This window comes from Hippoglossus stenolepis, chromosome 8, assembly GCF_022539355.2.
Source record: "Hippoglossus stenolepis isolate QCI-W04-F060 chromosome 8, HSTE1.2, whole genome shotgun sequence".
Taxonomy (NCBI): domain Eukaryota; kingdom Metazoa; phylum Chordata; class Actinopteri; order Pleuronectiformes; family Pleuronectidae; genus Hippoglossus; species Hippoglossus stenolepis.
In genome coordinates, this window is record NC_061490.1 from 17,898,438 (window position 1) to 17,919,317 (window position 20,880).

General features: G+C 40.7%; 4 protein-coding genes across 5 annotated transcripts; 3 read left to right on the forward strand and 1 right to left on the reverse strand.

Annotated features, from left to right (window-relative positions):
* Positions 1-221: 221 nt before the first annotated feature.
* kel (Kell metallo-endopeptidase (Kell blood group)) lies at positions 222-6,877 on the forward strand. The gene is made up of 18 exons (XM_035162614.2): positions 222-636; positions 1,540-1,819; positions 1,907-2,188; positions 2,284-2,405; positions 2,813-2,971; positions 3,057-3,128; positions 3,890-4,078; positions 4,164-4,324; positions 4,423-4,534; positions 4,641-4,736; positions 4,829-4,927; positions 5,012-5,089; positions 5,504-5,610; positions 5,685-5,774; positions 5,857-5,924; positions 6,062-6,222; positions 6,314-6,403; positions 6,483-6,877. The coding sequence occupies exons 1-18, from the start codon at positions 565-567 to the stop codon at positions 6,627-6,629; spliced, it is 2,385 nt and encodes a 794-aa protein (XP_035018505.2). The 5' UTR covers positions 222-564; the 3' UTR covers positions 6,630-6,877.
* A 331-nt stretch (positions 6,878-7,208) lies between these two features.
* emg1 (EMG1 N1-specific pseudouridine methyltransferase) lies at positions 7,209-9,215 on the reverse strand. Its single transcript, XM_035162759.2, has 5 exons — positions 9,031-9,215; positions 8,795-8,896; positions 8,002-8,143; positions 7,682-7,887; positions 7,209-7,598 (listed from the first exon to the last, which is right to left on the reverse strand). Exons 1-5 carry the CDS (start codon positions 9,178-9,180, stop codon positions 7,485-7,487), a joined length of 714 nt encoding a protein of 237 aa, XP_035018650.1. The 5' UTR covers positions 9,181-9,215; the 3' UTR covers positions 7,209-7,484.
* Positions 9,216-9,739: 524 nt separating this feature from the next.
* Positions 9,740-15,204, forward strand: nop2 (NOP2 nucleolar protein homolog (yeast)). Its single transcript, XM_035162615.2, has 16 exons — positions 9,740-9,868; positions 10,451-10,578; positions 10,674-10,716; positions 10,793-10,857; positions 11,174-11,535; positions 11,689-11,902; positions 11,995-12,197; positions 12,324-12,413; positions 12,523-12,610; positions 12,723-12,863; positions 13,301-13,440; positions 13,549-13,638; positions 13,738-13,860; positions 13,970-14,067; positions 14,180-14,316; positions 14,510-15,204. Exons 2-16 carry the CDS (start codon positions 10,473-10,475, stop codon positions 14,911-14,913), a joined length of 2,304 nt encoding a protein of 767 aa, XP_035018506.1. The 5' UTR covers positions 9,740-9,868; positions 10,451-10,472; the 3' UTR covers positions 14,914-15,204.
* Positions 15,205-16,144: 940 nt separating this feature from the next.
* On the forward strand, positions 16,145-20,777 carry ing4 (inhibitor of growth family, member 4). Of its 2 annotated transcripts, XM_035162747.2 has the most exons (9): positions 16,145-16,241; positions 16,704-16,775; positions 17,857-18,023; positions 18,158-18,272; positions 18,369-18,495; positions 18,609-18,753; positions 19,821-19,882; positions 20,000-20,065; positions 20,176-20,777. In XM_035162747.2, the coding sequence occupies exons 1-8, from the start codon at positions 16,205-16,207 to the stop codon at positions 20,037-20,039; spliced, it is 765 nt and encodes a 254-aa protein (XP_035018638.1). In that variant the 5' UTR covers positions 16,145-16,204; the 3' UTR covers positions 20,040-20,065; positions 20,176-20,777. The 2 variants fall into 2 exon arrangements, with proteins under 2 accessions (XP_035018638.1, XP_035018637.1); XM_035162746.2 differs by having other exon boundaries at positions 20,000-20,776.
* The last annotated feature ends 103 nt before the right edge of the window (positions 20,778-20,880 follow it).

Sequence of the window (20,880 nt, forward strand, 5' to 3'; positions counted from 1 at the left end):
GTCCATAAAACGTGTGTTTCCTCTGAGACTCTCAATGACGTGCGACACAGTTACGTGACCTCCAGGATGCCAAACCGCTCTATCAGTTGTCAGCAGCCATGTGTTGCGCTGATAATGACGACAGCGGACGTGTGCGTGTGCGTCTAAGCGTGTTTACTTTCCAGGAAGAAGTGCTTGCTCTCATTCAATGCAGTGTAACAATGTGTAAGCAAAAAAAAAAAAAAGTGATGTGTCGGCCTTCACTTACCAGCCTCTGCTCTGAAGCCTCTGACCCTGCAGACAGGTGGACGAGGGAAAATACAAACCAGAATCCTAACAAGTTCACAAACCACATAACATCCATGTGTGAATGTCCCAGACTGAAACCATACTCTTGGCTTGATTATCTCGGCTGTGGAGAGCGGAGTGAAGATGTAGCCCGCAGAGTTGTTTTTGTTATCAGAGACTCAGATGAGGAGAGAAGTGAGTGATGAACAGAGATAGAGGGCTGAGATGACAGCTGTTTGACGGAGGGACAGCAGGAGGAGGTGCACACGAGAAACATCCAACGTCAAAGACAAGAGGATGCAACACGCCAGAGAAACACAGCAAGACGTCCCTATGCTGAGAATGAGTGAAACTCCAATAGAGCTTGAGGTAAGAACTTCACCAAAGGGAGAAGAAACTTTCATGTTGTTATGAAGCCGTGTTTACTGTGTTCACATGGTGACGAGGCTGATGTGGGTTTTAGTTGATGGAAACTGGAGCAGAGCCATCCAGGGACATTTTATTAGTCAAGTTTGGGGTTGTTGAGTGAGGTCTGCAGTGGGCTCAAACTGTGTCGAATATAAGGTTGAGAGCCAAAAGGCAAAGTGATATTGTTTTAATCAGCATTTTCCAGTAAGTTTGACAAAGTGACACAAACATGCCACAGATATTAAGATGTGTTATGGTTCTACTGAACTGAAAAGTCATATTTGAACAGGAATGTATATTTCAGTGCAGATATCTAACATGAAACACATGAATATCCACTTTGGGATGAGTTTCTTATCATGTGATAACATTTGCTGGAATCATTTTGTCCGATTTTTCCTCCTGTGTTTGTTGTTGAAATGAACAGAAACTCTAAAGGCCTCTAATCATTGTGCACAGCAGTAAAAATGACATATGCTGTAATAAGGATCAATAATGGATGTGTTTTTAGTGGAGATGACACATCAATCATGATGTTTGAGTGATGGTTCTGTAGATTTATGATCTATGGCCCCCAACCTGAGGATGTGGCCCCTGCAAGGAGTTGCATGATAAATCTAAGGTGTCACCAGATGATTGATTAGAAAAAAGAAGAAAAACAATCGGCAAAAACACAAAATGTTGCTTTAATTTTCTGGCTTTTCTTAAAAAATCTTTGCTTGATATAGTCGAGATGTTTATTAAAAGGAAACGGCCTGAAATTAAATTTACCATCCTCTAGATATTCATATTCAAGAAACTGAATCGTGGTATTTTAGTTAACCCGGTTGTAATCTGCTTTCACTTGCTCACGTCCACCCTCAGCTATCAATCCATCCACCCACACAGCCAGAGGTTGAGAGGGGGCTCCAGCTGCCACCCCCCACCCAGGATCCCCCTGAGACCCAGCACCAAACCCAGCTCCAGCCTGAGGTACAGCTGTCAGAGTCCGGCCCCGAGCACCAGCCCCAGGCAGTGTCACTGTGGATGAAACATCGAAGGCTGCTCCTCCTCTTGTGGGAAGTTTCCATATCTGCGGCCTTGTTGGGATTAATCTACTATATCCACCAGAATCAAAATAGGAGCAGTGATCAGCCAAGCACTGGTAGGCCTCCAGAGAAAGTGGACTCCCTAAAATTCAGAACTCATTACTTATTATTTTATCTAACTCTTCTCCCACTCTTACCCACAGTGACTCCATGTCTCTCCCCGGCCTGTCAGTGGGCCTCGGCTCAACTGTCCACGTCCGCTGATCCTTTCAAGGAGCCGTGCGACTACTTCTTGTTCACATGTGGATCTGACAGAATCACGCAAGACAGTCGGGGGAGACATAGAGGACAGGGCCTTCCTGGACATCCTCAGAACCAGAATGGGAAGTCGGCGTGGCCAGAGAGGAAAGGGGAAAGGTCACTGAGAGAGGAGAAGGTGATGGACAGGAAAACCATGCTGCTGCAGTATCTCAGGGAGATTTTGGGTAGGAGTCTGCAGCTAAGAAAATGCCCTCTAGTTTTGAACACTCTGCACTATAGGGAGTGTGTTACATGTCACTGAATTGTGTTTGTTTTACAGAATCGAACGACACAGCCGGCAGTTCAGCTGTGCAGAAGACCAAAAGGTTCTTCCATTCCTGTTTGGACACAAGATCTATAGAGACTGCTGGCGTGGAGCCCTTCCTCACACTCATCCAGAAAGTATGAGTCTCATTTCCCCTTTATATGCAAAACATTTTACAAATCTGAAGCAGATACATTTTGTGTTACACCTCCTCACTGTGCTACACACTTCATGACCATCACCTCAATACACATTGGACTTTTATTATGTTGCTAGTGATGAAAATGATATTGCAGTGATTATTGATATTGTTTTATTGCCCAGCTCTAGCCATCATGCTGTTCAACTTCTGAGGAGACACTCTTCAGTTTGGAAAAACATGTTTGAAAAATGTCTGGACTAAAATAACTCCCCTGGAAAAAGCATTTGTTGCTGTTTGTCTCAGATGGCCGACGCATTGTTTGTGAGAGACATGTGTTATTACGTTGTTTTTTCTATTTCTATATTCAAATATTTCCTTCTCAATCTCTATTTCTCTGTGCAGCTGGGAGGTTGGGCAGTATCAGGCCAGTGGAATAAGACTGACTTCAACTCCACCCTGAGCCTGCTGATGAGAGACTACGCCACCTTTCCATTCTTCAACCTCTACGTGGGCAAAGACCCTGAAGAAATGGCCCATGGGCGGAACAAAAGATACATACAGGCCAGTATCTTTTAGGATAGTTTATGATGCTGGTGGGAGTAGTGTTTGTGTCGTTACTGAACTAAAGTCTCCTCTTCATCAACAGATCGATCAGCCTGATCTGCTGATCCCGACTGAATGGAACAGCAAGACGCAGACATCTCAAACTAAAGCTCAGGTTGTGTTTCGGTGTTTGTTGTTCTTTTCCTGTTATCATGTGCTTGGCAAAACTGTGTTTTGATGCTGGCAAGATAATCTTTCTAAACTTCTGTGTCAATAAAACTCCTGAATTTGAATTTAGAAAAAAAAAAGAGAAAGAACAAAAGAGAGAGAGAGAGAGAGGGAGGGGGAGGGAGGGAGAAGTAGTGACTCTATTCGTCCATCCCACTACTAATACAATCCTTTATCAATTAAAATTGATTCTAATAAGTTTTATTGGCATGACACTCACATGTGTGGCCAAAGCATAAATACAAAATCGAAGATTTTAGTAAACAGTAAAGATATCTTAATACATGTAATCAAGCTGTAACTAGAATAGAGTACTTATCTCCAACAATGCCCAACAGTTCTCTTCACTTTATTCAAGCTGCACCAAATTTCACACACTCATAAATATCAGATCACTTAATGTGTCTCGTATTTTACATCAAGATCCATAAATCATTCCTTGGGAAATTGGCAAAATGTTGAACAATCTTACAATGTCAAAAAGAGAGTGAAAAAAATGTTGGATTTGAAAAAGTAGTAGGTTCTTCCCTGACCCGTATCACATCCTTCCACTAAGTTTCGTGGAAATCCATGACATCGTTCTTGCTCACAAACAACCTTCTTGGCGGAGGTGTAACCAATAAACAAATGGTGGCACTAAGTTAATCGTGTTACAATACATATTTACAGATTTCTGTCCGTGTCGTCCTCCTGCCTCTTTTCACGCAGACAGTACGTCCCTTCATGGCAACATGGTTGCGGTACCTGGCTCTGTTGGGGGCCCCTCCCAACAGCGACATGATGCATGTGGGCATGTTCATGTCTCTCTCCTCTGAGCTCGCTGTAAGGGCGACGCCTCTGCAGTATCGCCTCTCAAAAGGACAGCTCCACCAGCGCATGTCCATCAAAGAGCTGCAGGTAGTGGAGGAGAAGGCCTCGTCTCTTTAAATGCTTACGTCTATAATCACTGTGATGACATTTCTTCATATAAATGCTCCCACAGATTCAGGCGCCTGCCATTGATTGGTTGGGCTGCCTGCGGGCCGCTTTCCATCCACTGCCCCTCATCGAAGACGACCACGTCCTTCTGCACAACTTGCCCTACGTGGTGCACATGTCCCCCATCATTGGGAAATGGCTGAACAATTATGAGACGAGCAACAGGTGGGCTAGTACTGTGTGTGACGTGAAACAACACATGAGCAAACATGCATAGAGGCGTTCCCCATTGACCCTTTGCTGCTTGGTTTGATTCCACTCAGTGCCCCCCTGCAAACGTACATGGTCCTGAATCTGCTGCACACGCTGATGCCTGCGATGGACTCCAGATTCGCTGAGAGAGTGAAGAATGTATCTGTGGGTAACGCTGATGGGGTGAGTCAACACAATGAGCAATAACGTTTTACCGAAGAGAAAAACCCGATGAGATCCCTGAATTGATTTGTGTGAGTCACGTCTTCTTTGTGGAACTGCTCACCAGACAGCTCCTCGCTGGAGACGCTGTGTGCTGGAGACAGAGCGAGGGTTTGACTCGGTCCTCACTCACCTCCTCAGTGAGAGGACGGCGCACAGAGAGGTGACGAGGGACAGGATTCAATTCAGTCCTAAATAATAAGAGTCATAAGGCTGATAAAATATATATTAAAGATATTTTTTATTGTTCCACAGGCAGAGGAGATGATTGAGAATATCTTTTCCTCCTTCAAGTCCAAATTACATAAACTCAAGGGGACGAATCAGAAGTCTCTGCAGTCTGTTATGACGAAGGTGACATGTGAAGCAAGAATTGATACCATGTATATATACTGCACTCTGTAAATATTTGAATATCGGTTATCTGTCTTCTTCCAGGTTCAATCCTTGATTCCAAGACTCTGGATTACAAGTGAGATCTCTGGAGACGCTGAGCTTGACCTGCTTTTTTCTACGGTAAATAATTAGTTCAAGAATATTTTTTTTATTTCTATCAAGGATTTAGATCCATCAGTGGCTAACAGCAGTATAGAAATGGTCAATGGGCCTTTAGAGGTAGTTGAACTCTGGATTCCACCTATTTTAAAGATCACGGGCCTCATTTATAATAGCGTACAAATCTTTCAGACCCCAGTTTGTCGGCATGTGTACTTTTAGTATGAATCCTACACTCTTTTCTAAATGAGGCCCTGGCCTTTAATGACCTCCGCCATGGAAGTTATGTTTTCACCCCAATCCATCCTTTTGTTTTTTAGTTGGTTGGTTGGAATGTTGGTCCATAGGATTACAAACTACAGAACCGATTTGAATATGTTTTAATAGGGGGTTTGACTTTAATTTCCTCTCACTCAACAACCTGTGTGTCTCCAGGTGTCGGTGAGCACTCCCAGCTTCTTCTCCAACTATGTCCAACTTCTGTCCTTGTTGCAAAAGAGGCGCAGACAACTCTTGTCTGAGCCGAGCGAGCCGCCTGATGTGTGAGTGTCTCATCGTTGTTACATGAACCATTCGAGGGTTGAGCATGTATTGAATCCTTTCTCGTTTCTTTCAGTCTGTCTGTCACACCACTTCTCCTGGGTTCTGAGCTCCTCTTTCCCATGGGAATGTTTGTCCCTCCTCACTTCCATCCAACATACCCCAGGTACAGAGTAGAAAAATCACACTATATCATTATGATCATTTTACATTACAATACTCTTCCTATCTTTTGTGTTTCTGAACAGAGCAATGAATTATGGTGTGTTGGGTTTCCTTATCGCCAAAGACATCCTCCACATGCTTCTGCCTGACAGTAAGAGAGGCCCACATTTGTTGTGTCAGTGTTACATTCATAGAAGTTACTATTTGAGACATAAAAACTGCATTCTCTACACTGAAATTGTAGATTGTTTACTCCAGTATCACCCCCATGTGTCTGTTGTGTTGTAGTTTACTCTCAGAGTGAGACGGTGCACGCTGTGGGGGAATGTGTGTGGACTCACTATCTCACTGTGACAGAAAAGGCGAGCAGAGGTGGAGCCTTTTCTCTGTCGTCAGCGCAGCGGCAGGAGGTGTGGGTGCAGTACTCTGCACTGCAGATAGCGTTGCAGGTGAGGAGCCATCTTCAGGCTTCACTCTCTGTGTGTGACAACAACAGTGTGAAGCTCATGCATCCACATTATGTCCGCCCTCGTTCCTCAGGCTTATCACCAGAGTTTACAGAAACGTCCGGGGGACACGTCCATCTCAGGTCTCTCCCACACTCATCTGTTCCTCTCAGCTTTCTCTCAGGTAATAACTCTCTTTAAGGTTTTTATCTTTCCTTCTCTCAGCTACTGATTTTCAGGTCTTTTCATGTAATCTTTTCCAGGGTAACTGTGACTTTGACCCCTACCATGAGTTCATGCCCCTGGAGCCCTCCTTCTTGATTAAGGTCATTTGTGCCAGATCTCATCTGTGTCCCACAAGCCTTCAGTGTCCCAGTCAAACCCAGCAACACTCATTACAAACCTGCTGAAGACACTCCTCTGAAGACTGGTGGGACGTCTTGGTTTATATTGCTGAATATTCTGAATATCAAGTCCGACAAAATATTGACGTCCATGTGGGGCTGTAGAAATTACACTGTGGATGTTGGCAAACTGTTTATCCGCAGAAAGAACCAAAGAAACACTTGCCTCAGTTGTTTTTAAGATGTGTTTGTGTGTCCTGTCAATTCCACAAGCTGTTTAGTTGTCATTTAAATAAAAAGACACATGAAATAAATATTTTCCCCCTTTCACTTCTTTATTAAAGTAAAACTACAACAAGAATTCCATATAAATATTTATATAAATCTCAGAAAAGACAGAAGATGGAAGCTTCCTAACTGAATCATAAAAACATCAGCCTCAGGTTGCCAGGAGCAACTGAAACTGTGTATTTGCTTTTTATGAGCTGGGCTGAAAATGTATTTTCTTAATCATGGTTAATGTTTTTTAATTTGATGCACAGGTTAAGTTGGGAAATCCATGGGTTTTATCTCAGTTTGATGTTTGCTTTATAACGTTTCCCTCTGAACTCTAATGAACTCATTATAAATCCAAATCACACACAATAGAATCATAAAGTTTAATGGAACTGTATTTAAAGCCATAGGTCCAGGAATCGGTTGCTACAACAGATAATGGTACAAAAACATTGAAAGGGATAATTGGGTACAAACGTTGATGTACGGTATATTACACATTGTTCATGTACACCAAACTGAATGTATGTCTGTCGTCCACGTGGCCTCACTGGTGAAACAGACATTCGGTGCCGTCATGTCCATTCTTAGTCCAGTGAAATAAATGTCCACATTCTGTCTCATCAGTAGTCCATGAACTGTTTGTCACAGGACCCCCCACACCTCCTCGAAGGCCGAGCACATCTTGGCACAGGTCAGCGCCGCAGAGAGCGGGTAGTTACTGATGGACACGGTCTTGTCTGTGTAGTCCGCCTTCACCTAAAGACAGACACAGGGATCAGCAACACAGACACTTGAAGCCTCGCGCGGTAAATCAGCCGCCGTGTAAAGCCGTCTCTTACCGCTCCGTGTGCAAATGCTCCGATCACCACCGCAGCGGGTCCCTCCGGCACCAGAGTCCGGGGGCAGATGGCATCTCCTGAAGAGAAGGAGGTGCAGATGCGAGGGCAGCCGGGAGGCAGGTGGTCGGACACCGGGTTTTTAATCATCCTCAGGAGCTTCTGTGGACCATCAGCCGCTCTGACACTCAGCTTGTGCAGCAGCTGAACTGAGGGGGGAGAAGACAGAAGAGAGAGATGAGGAGCAGATGTGAGAAACGATGACATGTTCTATATATGCATTATTTATAAACTAAAACCGTACAACTGAGGAGGTAGTTTACCTATGAGGCCACAGAAGCGGGTGAAGGTTCTTGGGATGCGGGTCTGAGGGTTGATCTCTATTAAGGCGTTTTTCTCTGTGTGGATGTAAACCTGCAGCAGGCCCGCCCTGTTCAGTGGACTGTCCATCAACATGAGCAGACACTGGTGAAAGGAAACAAGATCATTCATGTTATTTATTAAGTTATTTATACTGTATCTGTGAAAAAACAATAATACTATCTCTCAGGACATATCTTAAATAAAATGACCCTTTATCTGCCAAATTAATAATCACAGAATAATGTATTACAGTGACTGCAGCAACATGAAACACAAACTAAACAGAGCAAATGGAGACCCACTAAACAAGGTTAATATAACAATCACAAAAATACAAATATGAAACTGTATTGTACTGTGAATATTATGCCTTTGGGGGTATTTAAATGACAGGTTATGATTTGTAGGCAGGCATTATTCATGTTTTTATGCGTTATGCTTTTAAACCAGTTATTATTAATATTTTTGATGCAAAGTGCATAACTGGACAAATACTGGGAGTTAAATTTCTATCAAAACTAAATAAAATGTCCATACACTGCATTGGTGCTTCTCTAACACACTCGCACACAAAAACTAGGTCTGTTTTACTGGATATTTTCTATTAGGATTGTTTGAATCAGGTTATTGCAGAACTGTGGTTGAGGGAAGTACTGAATGGGACATGTTACAGTTGAAAAATGACCCTGAGAGTTAAATGAAACAGTTCACAGGATATTGTCACTTCCAGATGCAGTAACATGTTCCCAGTACCTGATGTGTGATGTCTGGTCTGATGTCTCCTGGATTTCTGCCACTTTTAACGATCATGTTTTTGTGCTGGTCACAGTTCAACAGCTCAAATGTTTTTCCCACCTGGAAGAAAACAAACACACATGTCGATTGTCAATAACTTCACTTGTTGTAAACTAAATGAACGTGTGTTGATGGGGGGGTTTGCAGCAGCAGCAGCAGACATGACACCCACACACTAGCGGCGGACTCTTTACCTTCACCGTCTCCAGAGAGGCTCCCTCCAGGATCACCACCAGTCGCCTGTCGGACATTCGGTCGTGGAGGCTCCGGAGGTGTTTGGCCGGTTTCGGTTCATATTCGTCCAAATGTTCGAGGCCACGCTTCTTACTAACCGGGACCTCCATGATGCTTTCTCTCCACGCGTGACTGTCGCGGGCAGATTGCGTCAGGGCGGACGCGCGCGTTCACGAGTACATTTAAATATATAAAATGTATTTTACTTCTATTCTCTGAAAGATTATTCATTTAGAGTTTATGGGCTGGAAAAATAGAGTTAAATCTGGTTTCAAGAGTTTTTGTTTCATGCTATTTTATTTATTATCTTTTTTTTTTTTATTTCCTTCAAAGAAGAATACTTCATACACCCATTTTATATTTAATAAAACACTTAGAAATCAAACTACCTTTATTTAATTTATTAGTATTCATTCATTAACTTCTAACTTTGATTGTAATTTTCTATTTACAATACTTTGTAATACTTCAACTGGGATCAAACAAAAACAATGAGGTATTAATTACTATCATTATCAATACTATACCTATTATTAATATTCCTTTGATTATCGTTCCGTGCTTCGTGTTTGTATTTTGACAAAATGCTCCACATTAAAAAAAAATAATAATAAACACAACAAAATACGTGTCTATTAAATGGTGCGTGCGCGTGCATGTGACAGTGTCGCCACCATCACTACGTCACTCGTGTGCGTCGGATGTTCCTCCACAACGTGCTGAAGGAAATTTCACGTGTGAACGTTTTAATCTTCCACCGAACAGACGGGAGTCGGATTGAAAGTCTCAGATCGGCTGGTGAGTTTGTGAATAAATGTCGCGGACGCTCAGAAGATAAAGACTCAGTCAGTGTGAATATACGAGATGTGACCAGCACATGCGGAGTTAGTCGCTGTGTAAATGCTCTTTGGTTCGTAATAACGTGTCTCTGCCACTGCGACGTGTCTGTAATGGTCATGTTGGAATTTATAAAGTGGGTCATTGTGTCTCCAGCAATAGATGATTATACCAATCTAATCCCATACTTTACCCTTAATTTACCTGAGATTTAACAAGAATATTCTAAGAAATATATGTTTGAAAATGTACTCACAACTGAGAGAGCTTTAACATCATGTTATGTTGGAACTGGTCAGATTTCTCTTAATCTACATTTTCTTACCAAAGTGCCCCAAGTATATCTGCGAAATTCCTGATCTAGCTTCCATGTGGCAACTTAAATGTATATGCAGATATTTTGATTAATTTAATCCTACATTCTGCCCACACAGCAGATCTTAGTCTGAAGAGAGGACAAGCTGTAGTATCTGCTCTTACACACTGAGCCACTGACATTTTGCAAAGCTCCTGAACAGATCCCTGTCATCTGCTGCTTTTCAGGGAACCTGTGTAGCTCAGAGTCATGGGTCGGAAGTTGGATCCCACCACCTATGTGAAGAGAGGACCTGGGAGAAAATCCAGGAAACAGCAGGGAGCAGAGAATGAGTTGGCCAAGTTTATACCTGATGGTGAGTATTGTGACTATTCAGACTGCTTTTCTATTACACATGTATTCACTGTGGGAATATAATGGGCCATGATATATTTTTTTTCTCGTTTGCAGAGGATACTGACCCAAAACGTCTGTCAAGTAGAGGCAGGAAAAGGTAAGAGGTTGACTGATCTCATAACATGAAACATCACTCTGTTTACAAATTGCTTAATCGTGTCGTCATTTTCCAGAGCTGCAAAGAGAGTCCAGAAGGTGAAAAAGCCTGAAGATGCTGCTGAGGAAAAGAGCAAGACAGGTAACCACATCGTTTTCAGTGATTGTTTTCTCTGAACCTTCATCTGTTGTCACAGGTAATAAATATATAATTGATATTTGAAAAATAACAAGACCTGGAAGCAATAGCTTGTCTCATTCTCTGGGTATCAGGGCTACAACGTTTCATACAAATAACGGCTTCATGATCACAGTTACTGGATTATCTCCAGAAATTAGCAAAATATGGATGGTGCTTAAAAATGCAATTTTTAAGGGAAAAGAAATTCTAAACAAGAAAGAAAAACAGTTGAATAGATATTTAATGTATGTTCTTGTTTCCCTGCCTTTTTCTAAAGTTTTCACTGATGAGAACAGTAAATGGTTGAAACCAGCAACAAGGAAGCGCAAAATAGATGACGCTGAAAGCGGGGACAGCAGTGATGAACACTGGGAAGATGAGGAAGATGAAGAAGAAGAGGAGAAGGTGGAGCAGCAGCAGATAAAGAAAGGAGGAAAAGACCAAGGAAAGAAGGGTGCAAAATCCAAAATTAAGCCAGTGGTGGAGGAAGTGAAGGAGGCTGAGGATGATGAAGCTGAGGATGACGACGATGCTGAAGATGATGATGATGATGACGACGATGAAGAAATGGTCGATGACTACGGAACTCTTGATGACGTCAGTGGAGAAGCAGCAGAAGAAGAAAGCGATGGAGAGGAGGTACGTGAAACCACCACTGAAACTGTTTTTAGATACAATCCCTGATTTTGTTATAGATGAGAGTATCATAAAGTACGAGGATTGTTTATGTGGTAAATATAAAATATTCAGATTTTGTGACGCTTCTGTCCTTTGTTTCTGTTTCACATTTAGCTCCTTCCTATCGAGCGTGCAGCAAAGAAAGAAAAAAAACTGAAGGAAATCTTGGGTCTAGAGAGTGACGAAGATGATGATGATGAGGAAGACGATGACAAAGACGGTGTAAAGGAAGCGAAATCAGATGAAGATGAGGAAGACACAGTACAAGCCAACATGGATGAAATGGATAAATTTAGGCTTCCTGGAGCAGAGGAGAGTGAGAAGGAGGGTGAGCGGTCAACTTTTCTTTTCCAATAAGATTCAGAATCACCAAAACTCTTGCAGACACTGAAAGCTTCTTTTCCTATCTGTGTTTTTAAGGTATCCTGATGTGTGTGGACCTGAAAGAAATTCATCAGAGAATAAAAGACAACATCGACGTCCTGTGTAATTTCTCAACAAAGCGCGAGGAGGGGAAAGACAGAACAGAGTACATCTCTCTGCTGAAGAAAGATCTCTGCACCTACTACAGCTACAACGACTTCCTCATTGAGAAATTAATCGACCTCTTCCCCCTCTCAGAGGTGTGTGTTCTCCTGTGGGACCGACGAAAGCATTTGCTCACAAATTCAGAAGTTCTTATAGTGATTGCATCGGATTGATGAGTTGTACTAGCTTTGAATTAAAATTTGTATTTTTCTCGTTGACAGCTGGTTGACTTCCTTGAGGCCAATGAAATTCATAGACCCGTCACTATTCGGACAAACACACTGAAAACGAGGAGGAGAGACCTCGCACAGGTAATTGATGCAGAAATTGCCAAAGAAACTCCTCAAATGACTTGACTTCTGTTTTCACACGCTTCCTTGAAGTGTTCACCAAGTCCAACGTGGTGTTTTTCTTGTTAAGGCCCTGATCAACAGAGGAGTGAACCTCGACCCACTGGGGAAATGGTCTAAAGTGGGTCTGGTCATCTATGACTCCTCAGTACCTGTCGGTGAGTTTCAGTACATTCAGATCAAAGATCAGACCTGATTGGAGAATATCTGAGACCAAACTGTGGCGTCACAAGTTTAACTGTTAACCTTGTTATATATTTTTTTAAACAGGTGCAACACCGGAGTACCTGTCTGGTCAGTACATGCTGCAAGGAGCATCCAGTTTTCTGCCAGTCATGGCTCTTTCTCCACAGGAGGGAGAGTTGGTGTTGGACATGACTTCAGCTCCGGGAGGCAAGACCACCTATATTGGTAAGATGTGCTGCAGTTGTACTTGGTGTCATTGACAGTTACAGAACTTTTATGAGGTGTTGCAAACTGTCTAATGTAGACCAGGGCTTGTTCTTTTCATTTTCTTGTTGACCAATCTGATGATTTTCTTAGTTATTGGATCAATCTGTTTGTCTATGAAATATCAGGAAAGTATACATTTTGTGAAGCACCCTGTAACTGGTTTTGAAAGGTGGTATAGAAATAAAGTTGATCATTATTGGCCAAAAAAAAAAGCATAACATTAATACATTTGAGAACCTCCCACTAGATTGTGCTTGAAATTTGACTGAAATGATTAATCGAATGTGAAAGTAGTTGCAGATTAATTTTGTGTTGATCAATTACTTGTTAAAGGCAAATTCAATTCTTTTTAGTGTAAAGAAAATAATGACATCAATGTTAATGTTCCCCTTTAGCTCAGCTGATGAGAAACACTGGGGTGATCGTGGCTAACGATGCTAACGCTGATAGATTGAAGAGCGTGGTTGGAAACATCCACCGTCTGGGCGTCACCAACACGGTGGTCTGCAACTACGATGGCCGGCGGTTCCCAAAGGTAAAAACACACATCCATAGATGTTAGATCCAAGAAGATTATCTCTGTGGTTAATTACATGTATCCTAGAGTTTTATTAAGTGGACTGACTGTTTTTTTTGCCGACAGGTGATGGGCGGGTTTGACCGAGTGCTGCTCGATGCTCCGTGCTCAGGCACAGGAGTCATCGCTAAAGATCCAGTTGTGAAGACAAGCAAGGTAAACCCCTTTTTACACGCACACACGTGTAGATACATACTTTGGATTTTGAATAAAGTTTTAATACTTTGTACCTGTGATCCTCCTGCTTCCTGACAGGACGAGGCAGACATCCAGCGCTCTGCTCACCTGCAGAAAGAGCTGATCCTTGCTGCTATAGACTCTGTCAATGCTGCATCGACCTCAGGAGGATATCTGGTCTACTGTACATGTTCAATAATGGTAAGTGGGAAGTAAGAATTTGTTTTCTGCTTTGCATTCATTGATTATGAGCATGCTGTAGATTATGTGGTAGAAAGGTTTGGACCTTGATTGAAATGTGTTCCTCTAGGTGGAGGAGAACGAATGGGTGGTGGACTACGCTCTGAAGAAAAGGAACGTCAAACTAGTTCCCACAGGACTTGACTTTGGCAAGGAAGGTTTCACCAGGTAAACGAGATAATCAGTGTGTGTGTGTGTGTGTGTTTTGGACAGGTTTGTAAGTTACTGACAAGAAAACACTTTGATATTCAACACAACATATATTATTCTATTCTTTAAGGTTCAGAGAACGAAGATTCCACCCTTCTCTGCGACTCACTCGCCGATTTTATCCTCATTCCCACAATATGGACGGGTTTTTTGTGGCCAAGCTGAAGAAGTTCTCCAATGTTGTTCCAACCGAGGCAGCAGGGACAGGTAACGTAATTTTACTGTGTCCACATCCATGCTTGTACATGTAAATAATTGTTATTGTAGCAACAGTGATTTAAAGCTTTTTTTAAACTAAAGCATTGAAGTCTGGATGTGGCTTATGATGTCTAAACAGATTTATTCATGATAGTTGCCTTGTTTATCATGAACTAACCGTCTGTATCTGTTACTAAAACAGAAGAAGAGAATTCAGAGGCTCCTGAGTCGACAGCAGTTGCAGAATCTCCGGAGACTAAACCATCCAAGGCCAACAAGGCTGTCCCTGGAAAAGCAGGAGGCTTAAAGGGAAAAGCCCAAACCAATGGAACACCAGGCAAGGAGAAGGCAAACCAGCCGAAAGGCAAAAAGGACTTGCCCAGTGGACCAAAAAAGGCAAAGATCGCCAAGATGGATGAAGAGACTGTGAAAGGGTCTGAGGCCAAGAAGCCCAAAGCGAAGACTAAAGCATCTAAGGGCAGCAAAAAACAAGGGGGGAAATTTGAGAAAAAGAAGGGCAAGAAAAAATCTCCCATGAAGTCCAAGAAGAGAATGGGAAAGAATAAATTCAGAAAGTTGAAGCGCATGTTGGAAAAAAATGAGTGAGTGACATTGTATTCAGTGTGTTGAAATGTAATGTGAGAGCTTTGAAAAGCTCTGTTACAGACCCAGATCCTCTTCAACCTGGTGTACAGCAGTACTGCAAGTGTCACACATAATTGTAACATGACCATGTACAGATGGATTTGGCTGGTCAACGATGTTCCGTATAAGTTTAATCCTCCCTTTTTTTAAATTTGTATTACATAATATTCATCGTGTTTGTTGATTTAAATGCAGGTTGAGACGACTTCTAGAAATCTGTGAGACAAAATAAATTTTAAGATATTTTTCTCAGCACTTGTTTGATTCATCATTTATCAGTTGGGGGTTTTGTCTTATTGGTACATCTATAGCGTCGTCATCACACACTGTCTAACAGGTTTCACTCATCTATTACCTCCACCAAGAAGGTTATGGTTTTGTCTGCATGCGTTTGATTTTTTTGTTTGCAAAAGGAATTTACAAAAGATCCTCAACTGATTTCCATTAAATTTTGTGGAGGGGTGGGGAATGACTTTCTGAAAAACCAGATCACGGACAGATTCAGGATTGGTTTTTCAATGTAATGTTATTGACATTTGTTTTTTCAAACAATAATTAATGGATCTTGGTGAAAATAAAATTAAGCCTGTTAAGGAGACTGATATTTATGAGTGTTTGATTTGGTGTAGATAAAAATAAAATCAGCATCTAGTGAATTTAAATCTTGTTTTACATTTGAAGGACTGTTGACAGGTCCCTGTCGAAGACGCACACAACTTCTTCTAATGTATTTTGACTTGTCAGTTTTGGGTTGATCAGTTCCAACTCTAGTTTCAGGTAATCATACTGTAAATCTGACCAGTACCAACTTAAATTGAAAATACGACGAGTCAGGATGGAACTTAATTGAAAGTATCTTGAATCAGACAAGTCACACTGTCGTAATGTAAAAGGGAAATTTACAAGATATTTATAAGATATTAGAATTTAACTGCAGCTGACTATAACCTAATTCGTCCAAGAAGTTCATTAAAATTAGTCAGGATGTATTTGATATATCTGATAAATACAAATATTGAATCTTAATTACACATTTTAAATGTATATATTTTGAAGTTGTATTAAATTATACAAAGTAGATTTACTGTTGAGCCCATATCATCATATTGAATAAAATAAATGTATATCAAAAATAAAATAACACCAAAAATTAGTTTGGATGTGAATTGTAAAGTTTTTGTAGAGACAGCGCGATCAGCCAATCACGTCGCTCCATCCCGGACAGGAAGCTGCGGTGTTTACATTTTCCAAGATGGCGGCGGGGATGTATTTGGAGCATTATTTGGACAGTAAGCCGTTTCATCGTGATTTAAACACACTAGAAACACATTTCGACCTTCTTCCTTTCCCTACGTGCTGTGTTTCGTTCAGGGTTGTTGCTCTTTGTCAACCCGCCACTGGGGAAAAAACGTTGTGGCCGTTTCCTCGCGGTCGGCGGGTTGAGGCTCAGTCTATTTGCTGGAATAACGCGTCGCACTGTAGCTAAGAAAGGATGCTGTCTGACGCCGAGCAGCACACACACACACACATATTGTACTCACTGTTTCGACTTAGCGTTAGTTCTTTACTCGAGCACATTTGTCTGTGTGGCCTGAGTCAACTGCCAGTACCGACCAGCTAGTTTAAAAGCTAAGGTTAACGGTAACCCTATCACCAGTTGAAATGTAGCCATCCTGTTTCCGCTGTTGTTTCACGTTGATCTCTGTGAAATTGAGATCGAACTCTGCTTTTGCTCTATTCCACTTCTCCAGGCATAGAAAACCTCCCGTTTGAGCTGCAGAGAAACTTCAACCTGATGAGGGACCTAGATCAACGCACAGAGGGTGAGACAAAGAAATACGTGTGGATGTCGAACCAGCTAAACACAAGTTATCTGACCAACAGTTTGGAAAACAAACCTGTTACATGCACGTCTTTGTCTTATCTTATAACATGATGGTCAATTCATTCCCAATCAAGGGGTCAGGGTCCTTCAGAGGATCCCAAGTTGAGTCTCAGTCACTAGATGAATAAAGGGATATGAAAGTGTGTGTGCTAAATATTACATTTATTTTAATACTTTCCCTTTCCCAGTGGTAAATCTGCCTTGGACATCACAGTGTCTTCTGTATAACAATCAAATACATCCACATGTTCATCTACAAGGACTGTTATGAACAGATTGATGGGGTGTTTGAAACTTACATTTGTTAAACATTAGATGTTTTCAAGCCTAATAGTTTGTGAACCCCTGATCAATATTAAAATACTAGTACATGACACATCCCAATGATTTGTAAACCTGTTATCAAGAGTAAACCTGAGGTCGTAATCAACCTTTGCCAGTTTAGCATTATAAGTTGTGAGTTCACAAAATGATTTGCCAGTTATCTTTGTTATTTTCTTTATTGCTCAACATGTGCTATTTATAGGCATAAATAAAATAATTATCCATGCTTGTTAAACAAGGAAAACATTTCCCCCAATAATTTAAACATTCTGTCACTTTAACTGTCTTATAGTAAGTAATTAAATAAATAGTGTATTTAATATTGCACTTTTCACAAAACAGTCACAAAGTGCTTCACAAAAGAAAAAAACCCTGTTAAAAATAAATATAGAGCCTGACCATGCAGAGCTCTATATGTGAAAACCAGAACCTTAAAATGAATCCTGAACTTAATAGGAGGCCAGTGTAAAGATGATAAAATGGGCGTGATATGACCCATCCTGCTGGACCTGGTCAACAGCCTTGCAGCAGCATTCTGGACCATTTGTAAACGATCCAGGGCCGACTCGCTGAGGCAGGTGAAAAGAGACTTGCAATGATCTACCTGGGATATTTATAGCTGATAGTGTTAATTGTTAACAGTGATATCACATGTGTATGTGGTTTTTAAAGTTTTCCTCCTTGTATCTTTTTAGATCTCAAAGGACAGATAGACTCTCTGGCCAAGGAATACACAGCCAATGCTCGGACTCTTTCCTCTGAGCAAAAGCTGTCCATACTGAGGCAGATTCAACAGTCTTACAGTAAATGCAAGGAGTTCGGAGATGATAAGGTGCAACTGGCCATGCAGACGTATGAAATGGTTAGTATCCTCACAGATAAACTCATTGCTTTGTGCACATTTGTTGGTGATACAAGTAGAATAATAACAAGGGCAATATGAATGTAAATGATGTATGTACCACAATCAGTCTGCTGAAGTTGTGTATTTTTCAGGTTGACAAACACATCAGACGCCTTGACACAGATCTGGCGCGGTTTGAGGCTGACCTGAAGGAAAAGCAGATTGAGAGCACAGACTATGATTCCACCTCCAGTAAGGGGAAAAAAGGTGCATATGCATTTTGATTATGTCCTTTTTTTTTTTTTTTTTTATGATAACGTGACATGTTTTTAATCCATTCTCTGTTGTGTGTGTACTTTGAAGTTTGTGTCAATCCAGGTGAGACAAGACAGAAGGAAAAGAAGATGGCTAAGACAAGGTCTAAAGTGAAGAGTTCAGATGAAGACAGTAGTCCCAAGACTGCACAGAAGAAAGTCAAACTCCTTCAGCCGTACGTTGTGTATCTGATTTCCAGCTTGTGATGGAGTTGTGTTTGCTTTTGAAGTTAATAATTCATAGCTTCATGATTGTTTTCTAATTGAAATATGTTTTGTCCATCATCAGAGGGGAATTCAACAGCCCTGCCTCCAACTTCGGGAATGTGCATCCATCTGATGTGCTGGACATGCCGGTGGACCCCAATGAGCCCACCTACTGTCTGTGCCATCAGGTCTCTTATGGCGAGATGATTGGCTGTGACAACACTGATGTGAGTTTTCCTTTTGTCTCAGTTCACATGTGCAGAGGCCTTTGTGTTATATTTCCCAAATCTCTGAGCATGTTTTTGTGTAAAAAGGTATTTCTGGATGAAGTTTCATCATGTGAAGAATTTGATTCGATAATGTTTTAAGTAAAAAATAATTGCCAAAGGAAACTGAAATTAGTCTTTATTTTTACAAAGACCCCAAAGTCTTTTGTGGATAAATACTGTGTCACTGACAGATAAGGTAGAGAGTGACTAGTGTTTAATCCTGTTACGCTCAGGCCTCTGATAGAAGTGAAAGATGTTACTGAAGATGGTCAAGTTTTGAATAAACACTGTAGAAATATGGAAAAGAAATCTGGATAAATGGAATAAAAGAGGAGAAAAGTGCTGAGAGCTCAAAACACATTTCTTGTGTCATAAAAGGAAAAATGACAATTGTGAATTAGAAACAATTATAATTACAATGATCATCCTAATACATCATAAGAGTCTATGATTTTCTGTGGAGTTTTGTGCCTTGAGAATTCTGTGTTTGTTTTTCCTTCTTCTGGTCAGATGCATTGCTTAGAAGTCTATAATCCTATTTTATTTGATGGAAATTTGAAATATTCCCAAGAATATTATCCATCAGTAACATTTATTAAAATGATTTACCAAAAACACTAACAAACAGAAAATATATTACTTAATTCCATGTGACCTTTAACTGCCCACCCAAAGAGCTTGTGATTTTATTTGTGTGTTTTTATTTAAATATCAAATATAATTTACAAAGGTCAGTTTACTTCTTTGACATTAACACAATCAAAACTACAATTCATTACAATAAACATAATTTGTAATCATGCTAAATGACAGTAATCACTTATTGTACATACAGTAAAAGTCCTGCTCTTCTTCCTCAGTAGATAAGATCACAAATGACATAAATAAAACAACACACTACACATATTATGATGTTTCCCTGTGATAAGATTGATTTTGTTTTTCATCATTTTGTTTTGTCTCTCCCGTGTGCTCCATTTGCAGAACATGTAACAGTGCGTTGTCTGTTTTTATCTTTTCTCCAGTGCTCCATCGAATGGTTCCATTTTGCATGTGTGGGCCTGACAACCAAACCAAGAGGAAAATGGTACGAGCCTAAACTAAAACTGCAATGTATTGTCCCTATTGTCAATGTGTGAATTGCTGCTCATTCAAGCCAATCACCACAACTACTTATGCGTCTTTTTTCATTCATGCTATGCAGGTATTGTCCAAGATGCTCCCAAGACAGAAAGAGAAAATAAAAACACTTCGCTGTCCTGAAACAAAGGTGTGGACACGAATCAGATGGAAATTGAGAAGAGCATTTCTTCATTACTTACTCAGACTTCTTCTTTCTCATATTCTTTAACATTTGGTGCTTTTTCTTTTGGTTTACAGTGTGTAATTTGCCTTGGTCTGATGCAGTTTGTGAAGGAGCCAAGTGGTTACAATGATATTTAAATATTTTTTTGTAACTGTTCAAAAATAATTCTGAATTTGTTTTTTTTGTTTGTGTTACTTTTGGTGCTCTTATTGTGTATTTTATTTTTAAATTTTTCTTTTATGAGTGAAAAATGAACACTACAAATGCCCCTGATGGTTTATCAGTTTCCATGATACTCTATACTGTATTTACATGTATGACTACAAAATTTAGGGTATTTTCTCTGAGAATGGTTTGGCGGCCATGGATTTTTTTTTTTCTTTGCTTTGTTGTATGGTTAGTTTTTTATGCTTAGCCTTGGGAAAGTAGTATTACTTTTTGAAGTGTAACAAGCAGGCAATGGAAAATGAAGACAAATGCTGCATCCTGACAGTATTAGTCATCTGTGGTAGTGAGTTTAATCATTTCATTTCTAACATTTGATGAGTGCCGTATAGAAAGAAACATATTTCGTGTAAAGTATTGTCATTTGTAGCTGAAACATTGGTACAGGGCCGAGAGGGTGATTGTGTTCTCAATCATTTGAATACAGCTACTACCTCAAAAAACCCTGCCTGTGTCTTCCTGTGTGTCCGTTTTTTCATCAAGCTGCATTTAGTTTTTATCTGGCACATTCAAGTGCTACAAACCTGGACTTGGTTGAGTTTCTTGAAGACGTT

What these genes read in the sequence shown, in the direction of transcription:
- nop2 (XM_035162615.2), top strand. Translation starts at nt 10,473, where the DNA reads ATGGGTCGGAAGTTGGATCCCACCACCTATGTGAAGAGAGGACCTGGG. An exon ending in GGCCAAGTTTATACCTGATG is followed by an intron (nt 10,579 to 10,673) that starts GTGAGTATTGTG and finishes TCTCGTTTGCAG; the next exon opens with AGGATACTGACCCAAAACGT. An exon ending in AGGCAAGACCACCTATATTG is followed by an intron (nt 12,864 to 13,300) that starts GTAAGATGTGCT and finishes GTTCCCCTTTAG; the next exon opens with CTCAGCTGATGAGAAACACT.
- kel (XM_035162614.2), top strand. Translation starts at nt 565, where the DNA reads ATGCAACACGCCAGAGAAACACAGCAAGACGTCCCTATGCTGAGAATG. An exon ending in CTGTGGGTAACGCTGATGGG is followed by an intron (nt 4,535 to 4,640) that starts GTGAGTCAACAC and finishes ACTGCTCACCAG; the next exon opens with ACAGCTCCTCGCTGGAGACG. An exon ending in AGAGGACGGCGCACAGAGAG is followed by an intron (nt 4,737 to 4,828) that starts GTGACGAGGGAC and finishes ATTGTTCCACAG; the next exon opens with GCAGAGGAGATGATTGAGAA.
- ing4 (XM_035162747.2), top strand. Translation starts at nt 16,205, where the DNA reads ATGGCGGCGGGGATGTATTTGGAGCATTATTTGGACA. An exon ending in CCTAGATCAACGCACAGAGG is followed by an intron (nt 16,776 to 17,856) that starts GTGAGACAAAGA and finishes GTATCTTTTTAG; the next exon opens with ATCTCAAAGGACAGATAGAC. An exon ending in ACCAAACCAAGAGGAAAATG is followed by an intron (nt 19,883 to 19,999) that starts GTACGAGCCTAA and finishes CATGCTATGCAG; the next exon opens with GTATTGTCCAAGATGCTCCC.
- emg1 (XM_035162759.2), bottom strand. Translation starts at nt 9,180, where the DNA reads ATGGAGGTCCCGGTTAGTAAGAAGCGTGGCCTCGAACATTTGGACGAA. An exon ending in GACCAGACATCACACATCAG is followed by an intron (nt 8,144 to 8,794) that starts GTACTGGGAACA and finishes TCCTTTCACCAG; the next exon opens with TGTCTGCTCATGTTGATGGA. An exon ending in CCGCTTCTGTGGCCTCATAG is followed by an intron (nt 7,888 to 8,001) that starts GTAAACTACCTC and finishes CTCCCCCCTCAG; the next exon opens with TTCAGCTGCTGCACAAGCTG.